This window comes from Macaca fascicularis, chromosome 12, assembly GCF_037993035.2.
Source record: "Macaca fascicularis isolate 582-1 chromosome 12, T2T-MFA8v1.1".
Lineage (NCBI taxonomy): Eukaryota > Metazoa > Chordata > Mammalia > Primates > Cercopithecidae > Macaca > Macaca fascicularis.
Window position 1 is genome coordinate 68,882,023 of NC_088386.1, and position 16,505 is coordinate 68,898,527.

Below are 16,505 nucleotides of genomic sequence, written 5' to 3' on the forward strand. Positions count from 1 at the left end.
TACACTCCCACCAGCATCATGTCAGTTTACAAATGCCATGGTAACATCAGGAAGTTCCCCTATATGGTCTAAAAAGGGGAGGCATGAATCCACCCCTTGTTTAGCATATAATCAAGAAATAACCATAAAAATGGGCAACCAGCAGCCCTCAGGCGGCTCTGTCTATGGTGTAGCCATTCTTTTATTCCTTTACTTTCTTAATAAACTTGCTTTTTCGCTTTACGGACTTGTCCTGAATTCTTTCTTGCGCAAGATCCAAGAACCCTCTCTTGGGGTCTAGATCGAGACTCCTTTCTAGTAACACTTGTTTTAATTTGCATTTTCCTGATTACTAAAAAGAGGAATAGACCAGAGATCTTATCCTTAAAACACACATACACCAAATTATTTTCTTGTGCCCCCAGGAAGAAGACTAAAAATTTCCCTATCAGAGCCTTTCACAAAGTGACTTAATCTTCCCCTGCTTCATGGGTCTAGTAATTCCAAATTCTCATATATTTAGTTTTAGTGGCACAAAATTACATTCCCAAATGTTTATTCATTCAACAAATACTTACTGAGGGCTCTGTAATTCTGTAATTTCACCACCCACCAATAGCCTCTCCTCCTGGCACTCACCTTCTAGACCTTGAGCTATTTGTCCCTCGCACAGTGGCAGAGTAATCACTGGGTAGGTGTATTTAAGAAAGGCAGGAAGACTCCTTCCAATCCATCGTCCTCGGGTATTATTTACTTGCTCAATTTTTGTATTCAGTATACCCAGAGAGGAACACAGTATGTCCATGCACACTCCTACTGCGAAGGAATTAATTATTCCCCAGAGAAAAGTTTTGAAATGAGGTGGGAAATGCGAATGTTTTTATTTCAAGCGCTTGTTTTAAATGTTGAGAGTATAATTAGTGTCTTCTAAAGAAACTAAATTTACTTTTTCTTCTAGAAGCAAGTTTTTTGCTCTTCACACACACAAAAAGCCTCACTTTATTTCATTATTTCGTTGTAATGCTAAGTTTGGTTAAAAGGGCAATGAAAAGTGTTTCCCGTTCGCACTGACTCAGGGTAGTTCTCAATTCTGAAGACAGAAAAGGTCATCAAGCCACAATTGTTAAATCTTTAGTTTCTATCCCCAACAGATAATCGTTAAAGGTTAACTATATTATAGATGTCTTCATCAAGCGGCTGCGGCTTTTCTTCTACTTTGAAAACCACAAGTCTAATATAAAACAAGTCGGCTTCCTGTGCTTTTTGGAAAGAAAGATCAGGATTTAACTATTTTTATTGCTTCAGATAATGGTGTGGTTCCCAGATAAGAGGTTACATCCAGGGGCGGTGAATTGGATTATGAAGAGTGGAGTTCGTGCTGGATTCTATGAGTTTTTAAATCTTGTAAACCGCATGCAGCAATGAAAGTGGTAAAAGCCATGGTGCGTGACCCGCGCCACCCTCGCACTCCTCTCCTTTACCCCCGAGACTCCACTTTCCCTCCGCCACTACGAGAATTCATGCAAATCAGCCAGAAAACCCCGGGGCAATACGAACCATTTTCGCGCCACTCGCTCAGGACCGTACAGCTGCGTAAGGAGAGTGGTCTCTGTAGCCCCTAAAGCGCCCCTTTCTCAAAGGGATTTTAGGAGTAGCCAAGGCTATCCTTTTAGGTCAGAATATATAGGGAGGTCATGTTTTTTCCAGGGGATCACCTAATCTTGCGCCGAGTCTGGCCGTTACCACAGCTTTCAGGACCTGTGTCCCAACGCGGGAAAGACAGCCCGAGCCCCGCCCCTCCGGGCCCGGGTCGGCGTGCCCCGCCTGCAGGCCGCGCTGATGCTGCTCCTCCTGCTGTGGGACCGCTGACCGCGCTGCTGCTCCGCTCTCCCCGCTCCAAGCGCCGACCTGGGCACCCGCCACCAGCATGGACGCTCGCCGCGTGCCGGTGAGGGCTGGGCGGGCTAACCCGAGGGGCGGGCGCGGTGGGTGCTGGACGCAGGCGGGCGCGGGCCGACCCTCTCCAACTCCGCAGCCTAGCGCTGCCTTTCAACTGGTGGCCTTCCTAGGCGTTGCCCGCTTGGGCAAGCCCCCGATTTAGTGCACCTAGAATAACTGAGGGCCATGGGGACGTTCCTGCGCGGCGTGCGCATCCGAAGTGCGGGCGGCGTGGAGACTTGAGTCGTTTGCAGGACGGCTGGCAGCGCTGGAAAGCCCTAGGCACGTGCGCCCGCCAAAGGCCGTACACCGGCCGGGAGGGCTGGCCGGTCCCGATTGTGCCTGCCGGGCAGAGCCGGCCTGCTTGCCCCCTAGGAGTTTGTCCTGCGGCGGCCCATCCTTTTTCCGCACACAACTCGGAGCCAGTGCGTGGCTCGCCGCGTCTATACCCACGCTAAGTGGGTGGCCCTTGGGCGCGCACCCCTCCCGGCAAAAGCCGCGTCCGTTTCTAACTGCTGAGGGCCAGTGCGTTGGATCGTTAAGGTCTTTCGAACCGGTCTCTTAGAACTTGGCTTGCGCACGCAGTGGGAAGCGACGGTAGTACCGGGCGGTGGTTAAGTGCATTTAAAGGGCTTGGTGGGCCAAACCGTTCGCCGACCATTTGCTCGTTTCCCACTTCCTCCACCCCCACCCCCAACCCCCAACCCCCAACCCCCTAGCCTTACTCTTAGCTGCAAGACGTTGCTCTGAATGGAACGTTACTTTTTGCTCTAACGGAAGCCAGAACGTAGGGTCGGGCTCCTGGAGAGGGTAGAAGAGTGGGGGTTGGGTGAAACGGAAGACAATGACACGTTTAAAATAAGTATCAGGGGTTTGGGACCCACGCAGGGGAGGACAGGTTCGCGGGGGTGGGTGCGATGAGGCGTGGTTTCAGGGCTGAGTGGCCGCCCCGGTGGAGCTGGGCATTGGCTTTCCGGATGTAGAAAACCATGTGTAGCTGGTCTTGGAACCTGACGTGCCTGGGTTCAAATTTGAGTCGCCATGGGACTTCAGTAATCCATTTCGCCTTCCTGAGCCTCAGTTTCCTCATTGGCTAAGTGAGAATAACGATAGCACCTATGTTGCAAAGAATTAAACCTGACCTGAAAGCGTACTTAACATAGTGCCTGGCACGAAAAACTACTATAAATGGTATTAGTTATTACCTGCCAAAGAAGTTCATCTCCGTCTTGACTGTTTGCCTTGCTGCTCTTTTGTGGCTTTTCCTCCAAAGATACATTTGCCTGGTAAATAACTCTTGGCTTGTGCTGACTTGTTAAAACTCAGCATGGATTTCTCGGACAGCACCTAATAGAATGCCGCCTTTGAGGCTGTCTGGGGCCTCTGACTGCTTGCAGGTAGATTGATGAATAAAAGATGGTAATTCCTGCAGTAATGCGAGGAGTACTGCTGTTTCTGCCCCTGTGATCTTGCAGTCTATTACACCTTCCTGGGGCCTTCAATTTCCTTATCTGGAAAATGGGATCTGAGATCCTTTTCAGTTCCCAACATTCATTGTGTCCCAGGCTGGAGTGCAGTGGCACAATCACGGCTCACTGCAGCCTACCGGCCTCAAGCAGTCTTCCCACCTCAGCCTCCCAAGTAACTGGGACTACATGTGCGCACCGCCACACTCGGCTGATTTTTGTATTTTTAGTAGAAACGGAGATTCACCATGTTCCCCAGGCTGGTCTCAAACTCGTGGGCTCCAGTGATCCTCCCACCTTGGCTTCCCAAAGCGCTGGGATTACAGGTGTGCGCCACCCTCCTACACACACACCTAACCTTTATATTTAGTAGCTCTACCCTTTACACATTGTCCTGCCTTGTTAAAAAGGCAAAAGACAAAAACTTCCTAAGATGATTGAACGGAGTTTACTTAGGGGTATAGGGATGTTGGGAGTGCCCTCATGTATTTTCAAGAGACTGAAATGCATAATGTTAGGCAAAGAAGGAGGGCAACAGCGTTCTGGTCACCTGACATCTTACATCTTAGCATATTTTGTAGAATCTGTAGCAGAGCTTGCCCTTTCAAAGTTTTCAGTATAAGGAATCACTTCTGCTATTCCATGGCCCCATTTAAGAGAATAAAAATACAGGACCTAAAGCAACACTTAAGAAATCTCGTTAAATGTTAAGAAATGACAAACCGCTATCCTTTTTTACACAAGATAGATGCCAATTGCATTTTCTGAGAGCGGTGCCAGGCTGTTCAGTATTTATGAATGAATGAAGCATTTCTATATAAGTAATTTGCACTTTATAAAAGGACTTTTAAAAACTTAAGTCTTGTATAGCAAAGGGACAGCAGAAAGAGCTGAATGACAGCCTCAAGTAATAGAGTGCTAAAATGGAATCAGGTATCCCACCTGCATTTGGAGTGCTGTTTGACCTTTAACTTGGCTCCTTGTACCATCTGTTGAAGGGTTTGATGTATTTGCTTTGTAAAGACTTGTGTGGAAATCAGGATAGCCCTCTTGATTGGAATGGGGCCTGCTTGGAAGCCTGCCATCTTGAAGTAGAGGTCCTGCCCAGTTTTTGTAGTTCGTGAAATTAGCATCACAGTACATAGCCCAAAGCTTACAAAAAATACCTCATTAGCTTGATTTTGGCTGAGGGAGAAAATCTTTCTGCCATTTTGTACTTTTGAAATTTCCTTTTATAAGTATAGTTTAATTTAAAAAAAAAAACAGGTTGGGTTTTAGGAGTTTAGCATTAAAAACTCCTGTGGAGCTCAGTATAATGTTAAGAGCTGAAGATTAGGGGCTTATAAAGGTGGGTTGAGAGGTAGCTCTACAGATGTTTGAAAAAATTGATAAATGTCTTTATAATTTTCCTGCCAAGGGATCCCTTCTTAGAATTTGACCTGGTTTTGGCCGGGCGCGGTGGCTCACGCCGGTAATCCCAGCACTTTGGGAGGCTGAGGTGGGCGGATCTCTAGGTCAGGAGATCGAGACCATCCTGGCTAACACGGTGAAACTCCGTTTCTACTAAAAATACAAAAAATTAGCTGGGCGTGGTGGCGGACGCCTGTAGTCCCAGCTACTCGCCTGTAGTCCCAGCTACTCGGAGGGCTGAGGCAGGAGAATGGCATGAATCCAGGAGGCGGAGCTTGCAGTGAGCCAAGATCGCACCACTGCACCCCAGTCTGGGCAACAGAGCGAGCCTCTGTCTCCAAAAAAAAAAAAAAAAAAGAATTTGACCTGGTTTTAAAGATTTTTGGGTCCAGGTACAGTGGCTAATGCCTGTAATCCAAGCACTTTGGGAGGCTCAGGTGAGAGGATCGCTTGAGTCCAGGAGTTTGAGGCCAACCTGGGCAATATAGCAAGACCCCATCTCTAAAAAAATAAAATAAGTTAGCTGGGCATGGTGGCACATGCCTGTAGTCCTGTCTACTCAGGAGGCTGAGACAGGAGGCTTGCTTGAGCTCAGGAGTTCCAGGTTGCAGTAAGCCATGATCTCACCACTGCGCTTTAGCCTGGATGACAGAGCGAGATCCTGCTTCTTACAAAAAGAAGAAAGAAAAGGTTTTTTGTAGCAGTTGACAAACTTCCTTTTCTATGTAGGGTATGATAAATGGACATATCTACTCTGTGCTCTTTGAACCTACTAAACCAAAAAAATGATGTCTTTAGTTAAATAAAGTAAGCATCATGCTTAATAGGGTTGCTATTTCCATTTGCAGCAGAAAGATCTCAGAGTAAAGAAGAACTTAAAGAAATTCAGATATGTGAAGTTGATTTCCATGGAAACCTCGTCATCCTCTGATGACAGTTGTGACAGCTTTGCTTCCGATAATTTTGCAAACACGGTAAGTGCTGCCTGAGAATAAACAGAATTGAGTCTGCAGTGCTCAAAATGCCCCAGATGCTTTGTGCGTGATTAAAACTGCTTGCTTTTTGCCTACATTTCTATACAGCCGTTATGAAAATACAGTATGCACTATAATTTCATTTCACTTTTTGCTGTGGTTCTAGGTAGTAATTGTTGGAGGTAGATTAGCTACTTATTCTATCCTTTTGAAATGTCGCCTAACCTAACATGCATGATGATTTGCCATAACAACTCAGAAATCATTTGTAAACCTCTGAACCATTTTTCTTTGTAACAAAAGCTGTTCTCTTGTAGTGCACTTGTAAATGTGATTTGCTCTCTGCACGGTTTATGGAAAATTGGTTCTTGAAAAAGAAAAAAAATGCACAACCACATTTATTTATTTATTTTACAGAAACCTAAATTCAGGTCAGATATCAGTGAAGAACTGGCAAATGTTTTTTATGAGGACTCTGATAATGAATCTTTCTGCGGCTTTTCAGAAAGTGAGGTGCAAGATGTATTAGACCATTGTGGATTTTTACAGAAACCAAGGCCAGATGTCACTAACGAACTGGCCAGTATTTTTCATGCCGACTCTGACGATGAATCCTTTTGCGGTTTCTCAGAGAGTGAGATACAAGATGGAATGGTGAGTTTGAGAATTTCACCAGTTTCAAGAAGTAAGATACATTTAGAGGCATGACATATTTTTAAAAAATTTTTTCTTACGATTTTGATTTTAGTCATGCCAACAGCCTTTGTTGACCTTTTTAAAATTTTGAGTATTTTCTTCATGTCTTAGAGCAGTGTTTACTAATGTAGCTGGACTTATAAATCATGAACATTTTGTAGGCTCTGAAAATTTGGAAACTGGTAAGATAAAATTGGCCAATCTCCAGATTTTCATTACCACAAAAATCCAGCCTAATCAGGAAGCACACTAGTCCTAAATATTATCTACATTTGCATTTAAGTTCAAGTGCCCAGCCCTAGTGCCTGTCATAGAGCAGACCTTTGATAAATGTTGGTCTCATAGTAGATCTGTGGCTGCATCTTGAAAACCTGTGATAACTTATGTGCAGGAGCGCCATTGCAGATAATGACATTGAGGGCCCTGCCTGCTGCTACTTTTGCTCCTTGGTTGGCTTTTCCTATGCACGCTACCTTCCTTTAACTGCTGCTGCCACTGTTGTGCTGTGCCTTGGTCCCACTCTTTCTGAGCGTACTGTTTAATTCTATACACATTCTCTCATTCCAAAGACTTTCTCGACAAAGGAAGCAGTGCATTTACTGATAATCAGGTGCATGCTGTTCAACTCACTGGTCTGACATGGATCTACTGCCTGAGGATCATGGTTTGAGTAACATTGATACAAGTGGCAGTCTACCTGGCCAAGGAGTGTTTTGGTCCAAATCAGTGCTTACTGGAGTTTGTTGCAGAGGGGCCAGTCTGCAGATCTGCGTGTGACACAAACATTGTCAATAGCCTGAATAATTTCTGGGCAGTGTTTCAGTTCTTTGAAGATACTGTCATGATTAGTAAAATGCCAATTCATTATAATTGGTAGGAACTCATGAAAGGTTTTTGTTGTTTTGTACTCTCTAAATCCGTGGACACTAAAAGTACAAAAAGCTGTTTGTGGGCATGTAAGACTTTTTTGAGACAGGGTCTTGCACTGTCAATCAGGCTGGAGTAAGTGGTGCGATCATGGCTCACTGCAGCCTCCACCTCCTGGGCTTAAGTGATTCTCCCTCCTCAGCCTACCCAGTAACTGAGATTACAGGCATGTGCCACCCTGCCTGGGAACTTTAAAAAATTTTTTGTAGAGATGTGGGCTCACTTTGTTGCTCAGGCTGTTCTCGAACTCTTGGGCCCAAGCAGTCCTTCCGTCTTGGCCTCCAAAAGTACTGGGATTACAGCCATGAGCCACTTTGCTGGCCTTAATAAATATTTTAGTGTTAAAACTGGGTCTTTATAGGTGAAATTCAGGGACTTTATGGGTGATATTTTTTCTTCTCTCTTTTTTTTTTACCTGCAACCATTACCACAGTCAATTTTGGAGTACCTTTATGACCCCGAAAAATGACTCTGTACCCATTAACAGTCACTCCTTATTCCTTCCCAACACCTCTAGCTCCTGGCAACCATCAGTCTGCTTTCTGCTGTCATAGATTAGCCTGTTGTGGATATTTCATATAAATTGAATCATGATATGTGGTCTTTTGCGACTGGCTTCTTTCACTTAGGATAATGATTTCAAGGTTTATTATGTTGTGGCATGTGTTAGTTCATTTTATTGCAGAATATTCTGTTGTGTAAATCAACCACATTTGATTTACCCATTCATCAGTTGATGGATAAGTGGGTTGTTTGCACTTTTTTGGCTATTATGAATAATGCTACTGTGAACATTCGTGTACAAGTTTTTGTGTAGATATATACTCTTAGGTATGTACATAGGAGTAGAATTGTGGTTCATGTAGTAACTGTTTAACCTTTTGAGAAATAGACAAAGTGGCTATACCAGTTTACATTCCTACCAGCAGTGTGTGAGGGTTACAATTTCTCCAAATTTTTGCTAATAGTTTTTTTAATTTTCCTTTTGCTTTTTTTTTTTTTTTTTGAGACAGAGTCTCACTCTGTCACCCAGGCTGGAGTACAGTGGCACAATTTTGGCTCACCACAATCTCCGCCTCCTGGGTTCAAGCGATTCTTGTGTCTCAGCCTCCGAGTAGCTGGGACTACAGGCGCGTGCCACCACACCCGACTAATTTTTTATATTTTTAGTAGAGACGGGGTTTTGCCGTCTTGGCCAGGCTGGTCTCGAACTCCTGACCTCAGGTGATCTGCCCATCTCAGCCTCCCAAAGTGCTGGGATTACAGATGTGAGCCACCATACCCGGCCTTCTTTTGCTTTTTAGCTCTACTATGAAGTGGTTGGTGTCTCATTATGTTTTGTGTGTGGGTTTTTTTGTTGTTGTTGTTTTGTTATTGTTTTTGTTTTTGTTTTTTTTGGAGACGGAGTCTTGCTCTGTAGCCCAGACTGGAGTGCAGTGGCATGATCTCAGCTCACCGCAACCTCCGCCTCCTGGGTTCAAGCGATTTTCTTGCCTCAGCCTCCCAAGTAACTGGGATTACAGGCGTGTGTCACTGTGCCTGGCTAATTTTTGTATTTTTAGTAGAGATGGGGTTTCACCATGCTGGCCAGGCTGGTGTCCAACTCCTGATGTCAGGTGATCTGCCTGCCCCGGCCTCCCAAAGCACTGGGATTACAGGCGTGAGCCACTGCGCCTGGCCTCTCATTGTGATTTTGATTTATATTACCCTATGGCTAATTTGGATAAATTTTTAATGATGAAAACCTATATTACTTTTGGAATCTGGAAATATTTTTATTTTGAGCTTCTGAAAGTAGATTAGAGAAGTACCTAGAGAAGTCAAATTTATAGACAGAAAATAGGATGATGGTTGCCAGGGGCGGAGGGAAAGAGGGAATGGGGAATTACTGTTTAATGGGTATGAGGGAGTTTTAGTTGGAGAAGATGATAACATTCTGGAGATGGATGGTGGTGATGGCTGCACAACAATGTGCATGTATTTAATGCCATTGACCTGTGCACTTAGAAATGGTTAACATGATAAATCTTATGTATATTTTATTATATGATTTTGTAAAGTAGAAAATTGAGATATGTTAATATAATTTAATATTGCCATCAACATTGAGGCCATATTTATAGGGGAACACATTTTTTTCCCCTTTTTTTTTTTTTTTTTCCCTCAAGACAGGGTCTGGCTCTGTCACCCAGGCCTGGCGTACAGTAGCACGAACACGGCTCACTGAGCCTCTGCCACCTGGGTTCAAGCCATTCTTCCACCTCAGCCTTCCCAGTAGCTGGGACCACAGGCGTGCGCCACCATGCCCAGCTAATTTTTGTATTTTTTTTGGCAGAGATGGGGTTTCACCATGTTGCCCAGGCTGGTCTCGAACTCCTGGGCTCAAGTGTTTCACCCGCCTTGGCCTCCCAAAGTGCTGGGATTACAGACGTGAGCCACTGCACCCAGCCAGGAGAACACATTTGTTCTTGTCAGAATTCTTTTAAAATACATAAAGATCTGTTTTTAAAGAAATGAAAAGTAGGTGGTAGGAATTTTAACATTTAAAAGGCTCAGACCCACAGGCCTAGGGACTGTGAAAATAGCTTATAGCAGTGTGGTCCAGATAGGCTGCATGGAATTAAACTGCATTCTGTTGATTGTTGTACTCTTTGTAGTTCCTGATTTTGTTACCCAGAGGTGTCAATGTTCAGTTAAAATTCATTTCAGACAAGTGTCTCGTTCAGAAGGGACTTTGTAGTCATACTGATGAAGCTTGTCTGCTGATCAAGTCCTAATGACTCCATTGTTGTGATTAGAGGCTGCAGTCAGTTCGGGAAGGCTGTAGGACCCGCAGCCAGTGCAGGCACTCTGGACCTCTCAGGGTGGCGATGAAGTTTCCAGCACGAAGTACTAGGGGAGCAACCAACAAAAAAGCAGAGTCCCCCCAGCCCTCAGAGAATTCTGTGACTGATTCCAACTCCGATTCAGAAGATGAAAGTGGCATGAATTTTTTGGAGAAAAGGGCTTTAAATATAAAGCAAAACAAAGCAATGGTAGGTATCTGACTTTGTGTTAGAATTAATTTTTCCTCTCTAAGCGACTCATTGCTTAAATCTGTTCTATCACACAAAAAAGTTATTTTTTTCTGTTACATGAATAAAAAGTTACTTTTGTTTACCTGTGAAGTCTTCAATGTGTGCCTCAAAATGTGTTTCCTTCCCTGAACTCCTTTTTTGTAATCTGTTAAAGGCCTGGTTAAGTATATAGGGGAAATCAGAAACTTTGAATGTGTCAACTTACTTTCAGATTTCAAACCAGGAGATGTGCTTCAGTATTTTCAAGAAGTTAGTTGCTCATTTTCAGCAGTTATTCTAAGCCAATGATATCAGTTTAATTTTCTCCCTTTTTAGCTTGCAAAACTCATGTCTGAATTAGAAAGCTTCCCTGGCTCGTTCCCTGGAAGACATCCCCTCCCAGGCTCCGACTCAGTAAGTCCCAGTCCTTGTTTATATACAGTAGTGTTTTTGGCACACGTAAGGTAGATCTGTGTTGTATTTAAAAATCTAATTTCTTTATTTGTGTGGCCTTCTAGACAAACGAAGGGGACCTAGAGGAAACCCCCTGACAGATCTCTGGATGATCCTCCTTGAATCCTGGGTAGTTTGGTCTCTCCTTGCTGTGCTCCTGTGGCACTAAACCCCTTTTGATTGGTTATTTCTTTCCTTCCCAACTAGACTAAGCCCCTCACTAGGTAATTAGTCAACTAGACTAATTAGTCAACTAGACTAATTACCTGCCCTCATGGGCAGGTAATGGAGATCAAAAATTTTTTTCTCTTCTCCAGTGTGAGCACATTCCTCCTACATGGTAGATGTGCAATAGATGTTTTTAAAATTGGAGAATGAAAATAGAATAAGAAAATCACAATTTCTTATCAAGTCATAGCTGGGTATCATACAATTGCATTCTGAAGAATTCTACAACTCAGGGAGATTTGGTGTGTCTGCTGTGATAGAAAAGATTTCTTTTTCCTGCCTTCCCCTGAGGAAAGGAAAGATGGAAAGAGGGAAACCATACAGATATCCCTCTATTGTGCAATGTAGAAACTGAATGTGTTTCTACAGGGTCAAGAGACATCAGAGAAAACATTTTTTTTTAGAAGAGAAGATCATTTCTTACATCTTCATTAAGTAAAAGAATAAATAGCTCATCTCTCAAGTTGAAAGAAACTGGGCTTGGTGTTACAAAAGCAAAATAAAGATAGCCATATAGGTTTTAGGCTCATTTTGCCATGCATGATGTAAATGACAAAGAAAATGAAAAAATAGAGCTCTCTTTACTTAAAACATCCTTAAGGAGAAGGTATGAATTCCCCAAAGTACTACTTCTCTTTATTGTGGAATAAATGGATTCCCTTATGCGTGCTTTGTTTAGCAATCGAGGAGACCGCGAAGGCGTACATTCCCGGGTGTTGCTTCCAGGAGAAACCCCGAACGGAGAGCTCGTCCTCTTACCAGGTCAAGGTCCCGGATCCTCGGGTCCCTTGACGCTCTACCCATGGAGGAGGAGGAGGAAGAGGATAAGTACATGTTGGTGAGAAAGAGGAAGACCATGGATGGCTACATGAACGTGAGTTCTTTGCATTGGTACTTGCTCTTCTGATTCTCATCTTCAGTAGGCCTGGCATCGTACACAGCGCAGGTACACACACATCCTCAACACCAGGAGTTCCATAGTAAATGTTTTTCTCTAACCATTCACAATTGTAAATGTCACATAAGCTTACTTGGTAATTTTATTAGCAGGTGAGAATTGGGTTTTCTTCATCTCTTCTTAATTGCAGGCATCGTTTCCAAAATGTCCAGTTATGGCTACAGTAAGCATATGGCCAGTTTTTCTACCATTAGCTCTAGGAGAGATTTCCAGGTTGAAGTTCGTGAGAAGAAATTACAAGTCAAGTATCTGAGATTCAGAGCTGGGGAGAGCCAGTTTTGAATCTCTGTTTCATATTTGAATCTCTAGTTCTCAGTTTTGAATCTCTTTCAATCAGTTTTTCAGTTTTTAAGCTCTGTGTTTTGTATTCCTCGTGATGCAGGAAGATGACCTGCCCAGAAGTCGTCGCTCCAGATCATCCATGACCCTTCCGCATATAATTCGCCCAGTGGAAGAAATTACAGAGGAAGAGTTGGAGAACATCTGCAGCAACTCTCGAGAGAAGATATATAACCGTTCACTGGTGAGAGCCTCTCAATTACACCTGAGAATGTAAACATCTGTGAGAGGAAGAGAGCTTCTGTCCCTAAGTGTTGCCCAGGGTCTAAAGGGCTTAGCATGTGAAATCTGTGCCTATATGTTTTTTTCACACAAGGAAGGAAAAGTTTTAAGTATCCCTGGGATTTAGCCCTCTTTCACAGTGGAATTATCTGCTTAGTAAGTCTGTAGTCGTGGTAAATCTTTTCTCCTAATTTAGAAATCAATTCATTCAACATATATTTATTGCATATCTATTATGTGTGTATACATAGCTAGGTGCTGGGGTGTGGTGGTGCACCGAAGATAAAAATGGATTTGGGTAGGTTATTTTTTAATAAGACCTTTTCTTAAAGGAAAGTGGTTTTACCACACCAGGCCAAGTTTTATGTTTTTAGTGGAGATGGGGTTTTGCCATGTTGCCCAGGCTGGTCTCAAACTCCTTGGCTCAAGCGATCCACTCTCCTCAGCCTCCCAGAATGCTGGGATTACAGGTGTGAGCCACTGCACCTGGTTGAGTTATTTTTCATACCCTGGCATGTACATGTGTATACAGAGATTGACAGACAAAATGTAAGACTATACTACGAAGAGGGACATTCTGTAAATATGCCATTTTCTCTGTTAAAAAGCAGTGGCTTTTTGTTTTTTGTTTTTTCTTAATTGCTTATTTGTAGGGCTCTACTTGTCATCAATGCCGTCAGAAGACTATTGATACCAAAACAAACTGCAGAAACCCAGACTGCTGGGGCGTTCGAGGCCAGTTCTGCGGCCCCTGCCTTCGAAACCGTTATGGTGAAGAGGTCAGGGATGCTCTACTGGATCCGGTAGGTGCCTGCCAGGGGTTGGTCCTGTGGGCTTGAAGGTCAATCACAAACTGTGATGAGGCCAGAAAAAGGCATTGGTGAAGGGGTGGAGCCCTTTCTGTTAAGGGATGCTCTCTTTTTTTTTTTTTTTTTTTTTTTTAGATGGAGTCGCATTCTGTTGCCAGGCTGGAGTGCAGTGTTGTGATCTCAGCTCACTGCAACCTCTGCCTCCTGGGTTCAAGCGATTATCCTGCCTCAGCCTCCCAAGTAGCTGGGACTATAGGTGCACGCCACCATACCCAGCTAATTTTTGTATTTTTAGTAGAGACGGGGTTTCACCACGTTGGCCAGGATGGTCTTGATCTCTTGACCTCGTGATCCACCCGCCTCAGCCTCCTAAAGTGCCGGGAATACAGGTTTGAGGCACCACACCCATTCCAGGGTGCTCTTAATTCAGAACACAAATGAATTCAGAGTGATGGTGCTGCATAGGCATGAGCCGCTTCCACCATACTCAGGTCTGAACTGTCCCTGGGAAGTTGCTGCTCCATTTATTCCTGGTAGCTGCTTGTAACTTCCACTGCTGGAAGGAAGCATCAGGCATGACTAATGCATATTAATCATATAAATTTTTAACCGTAAAGAAGGGGTTAAATGTAATGTAGATAAGTTGGTGGGGAGGTAAGGTTTAACTGAATTGTGCCGTTTGACAATCCTCCTTCAGAACTGGCGTTGCCCGCCTTGTCGAGGAATCTGCAACTGCAGTTTCTGCCGGCAGCGAGATGGACGGTGTGCGACTGGGGTCCTTGTGTATTTAGCCAAATACCATGGCTTTGGGAATGTGCATGCCTACTTGAAAAGGTAGTGGGTGTTTTTTTTCTCTTCCACATCCGAATCTTATATTCATTTATATCTTAATGAAAAGATGACAGATGTCGGCCGGGCGCGGTGGCTCAAGCCTGTAATCCCAGCACTTTGGGAGGCCGAGACGGGCGGATCACGAGGTCAGGAGATCGAGACCATCCTGGCTAACACAGTGAAACCCCGTCTCTACTAAAAATACAAAAACTTAGCCGGGCGAGGTGGCAGGCGCCTGTAGTCCCAGCTACTCGGGAGGCTGAGGCAGGAGAATGGCGTGAACCCGGGAGGCGGAGCTTGCAGTGAGCTGAGATCCGGCCACTGCACTCCAGCCTGGGTGACAGAGCGAGACTCCGTCTCAAAAAAAAAAAAAAAAAAGATGACAGATGTCAGAAGAGTGGTTATGTCTGGCGGGGTGGAGACTGACTGGAAAGGGGCACGCAGGAACGGATGAGAACATTTTCTGTCTTCACTTAGGTGGTGGTAACCCAGGTGGGTGGGTGTGTATGAAAAAGTCAGATTATATACTTGAAGATGTGTACACTTGACCATAGTGATGTTACAACACAACAAAAATGTTTTTAAAAATGAATTAGGCTTTCAAAAGAGAATTCTTTGGTTGAAAACTATGTCCTGACACGTTTCCTTTTGTCTTTCACAGCCTGAAACAGGAATTTGAAATGCAGGCATAATATCTGGAAAATTTGCTGCCTGCCTTCTGCTTCTCAAATCTTTCTTATAAAAGTTTCCAATTTTTTCACTGAAACTTGAGTTAAGAATCTTGATGATCAGCCTGTTTCCTAAGAAACTCCAATCAAGTTAATCTTAGTAGACATGTGTTTCTGGAGCATCACAGAAGGTATATTACTAGTTACACTTTGCCCTCCTACAGTTTCTTCTCTGTTCCCAACCCCCATCTCATAGCATCCCCCTCTATTTCCAATGCCCCTCTCCAACCACTTAGTTTTTGAATTTCTTTTAAATTACAGTTTTATGAAAGCATATTTTATTTACTTGGTGTTGAAATAGCCCTCATAAAACCTAAGCACTTGGAAACACAATAAAAGTATTAACTAACTAGATCTATTGAATTTCAGAGAAGAACCTTCTAACTTGTTTACACAAAAACAAGTATGATTTAGCATTCATACTAGTTGAAATTTTTAATATAATCAAGGCACAAAAGTCTTAAAACCATGTGGAAAAATTAGGTAATTATTGCAGATTGATGCCTCTCAATCCCATGTATTGCGCTTATGTTACAAGTTGTTATCACAGTTGAGACTTAATTTCTCCTAATTTCTTCTGCCTGAAGGGTAAGTGGTGCGTCCAGCTTACACAATCATGATTCAAAGGTTGGTGGGCAATGTAACACTTTAAAAGTATGATGGAAGAGCTATCTGGAAATTATGAGTAGGCTGAATTTTCGGTACAAAACTTTAGCATAATTGTAGTTTGCAAAGTTTATTTCAGTTCACATGTAAGGTATTGGAAATAAATTCTTGGACAATTTTGCATGGAAACTTGATATTAGAAACTAGTCAGTGGTTCTTTGCAGTTTCTTGAAAATTTATAAACCAGGCACAAGGTTCAATTTAGATTTTAAGCACTTTTATAACAATGAGAAGTGCCTTTTTGGAGATGTAACTTTCCGCAGTTTGTTAATCTGACATCGCTGCCAGTCGAGTTGCTGGGCAGATTTCCTGTGTCAGTGTTCCCACTCCTTGTTGCATTAATCAAGTTATTTGGTAAAGGCGGAATCTAAGTGTTTGTATGTCCCAATTTACTTGCATGTGTAAACCATTGCTGTGCCATTCAATGTTTGATGTGTAATTGGACCTTGAATCGATAAGTGTAAATACAGCTTTTGATTTGTGATGCTTTTATACAAAAGTTTATTTTAATAATAAAATGTTTGTTCTAACTTGTCTGCTTTTTTAAAAATAATCTTACTGTACTTCTAATTTTTTTCTCATATTTAAATAAAAGGCCATTTCCACCTTTTCTAAAAATGTCTGCCTTTTGACTGAAGTTTCTGAAGTTCTAAGGTCAGCTTATTTGGAAGGACCTCACTAGGTGACAGGACTGATACCTATGATCAGAAAATGGGCTGAGATCACCACAGTGCCTGATAGAAAACAATACGTGCCCATGAAGTTTTGTAGTGTTTTCCTTTGTGTTGTGCTTTGCAATCCCTGGCTTACTTTTATCAACCATTC

At 43.2% G+C, this 16,505-nt stretch overlaps 1 protein-coding gene across 6 annotated transcripts; it reads left to right on the forward strand.

Moving 5' to 3' along the window:
• Positions 1-1,814: 1,814 nt before the first annotated feature.
• Positions 1,815-16,298, forward strand: CDCA7 (cell division cycle associated 7). Of its 6 annotated transcripts, XM_005573505.5 has the most exons (10): positions 1,815-1,927; positions 5,642-5,767; positions 6,185-6,421; positions 10,189-10,425; positions 10,783-10,860; positions 11,807-12,001; positions 12,468-12,608; positions 13,300-13,449; positions 14,153-14,289; positions 14,948-16,298. In XM_005573505.5, exons 1-10 carry the CDS (start codon positions 1,907-1,909, stop codon positions 14,976-14,978), a joined length of 1,353 nt encoding a protein of 450 aa, XP_005573562.1. In that variant the 5' UTR covers positions 1,815-1,906; the 3' UTR covers positions 14,979-16,298. The 6 variants fall into 6 exon arrangements, with proteins under 6 accessions (XP_005573562.1, XP_045223208.1, XP_005573567.1 ...); XM_045367273.3 differs by lacking the exon at positions 14,153-14,289; XM_005573510.5 differs by lacking the exon at positions 6,185-6,421.
• Positions 16,299-16,505: the final 207 nt, after the last annotated feature.

Excerpts from the sequence above, each read along its gene's own strand:
- CDCA7 (XM_005573505.5), top strand. The coding sequence starts at position 1,907 with ATGGACGCTCGCCGCGTGCCG. Across the intron at positions 1,928-5,641 it reads TGGACGCTCGCCGCGTGCCG|CAGAAAGATCTCAGAGTAAA; the intron begins GTGAGGGCTGGG and ends TTCCATTTGCAG. Across the intron at positions 10,426-10,782 it reads TAAAGCAAAACAAAGCAATG|CTTGCAAAACTCATGTCTGA; the intron begins GTAGGTATCTGA and ends CTCCCTTTTTAG.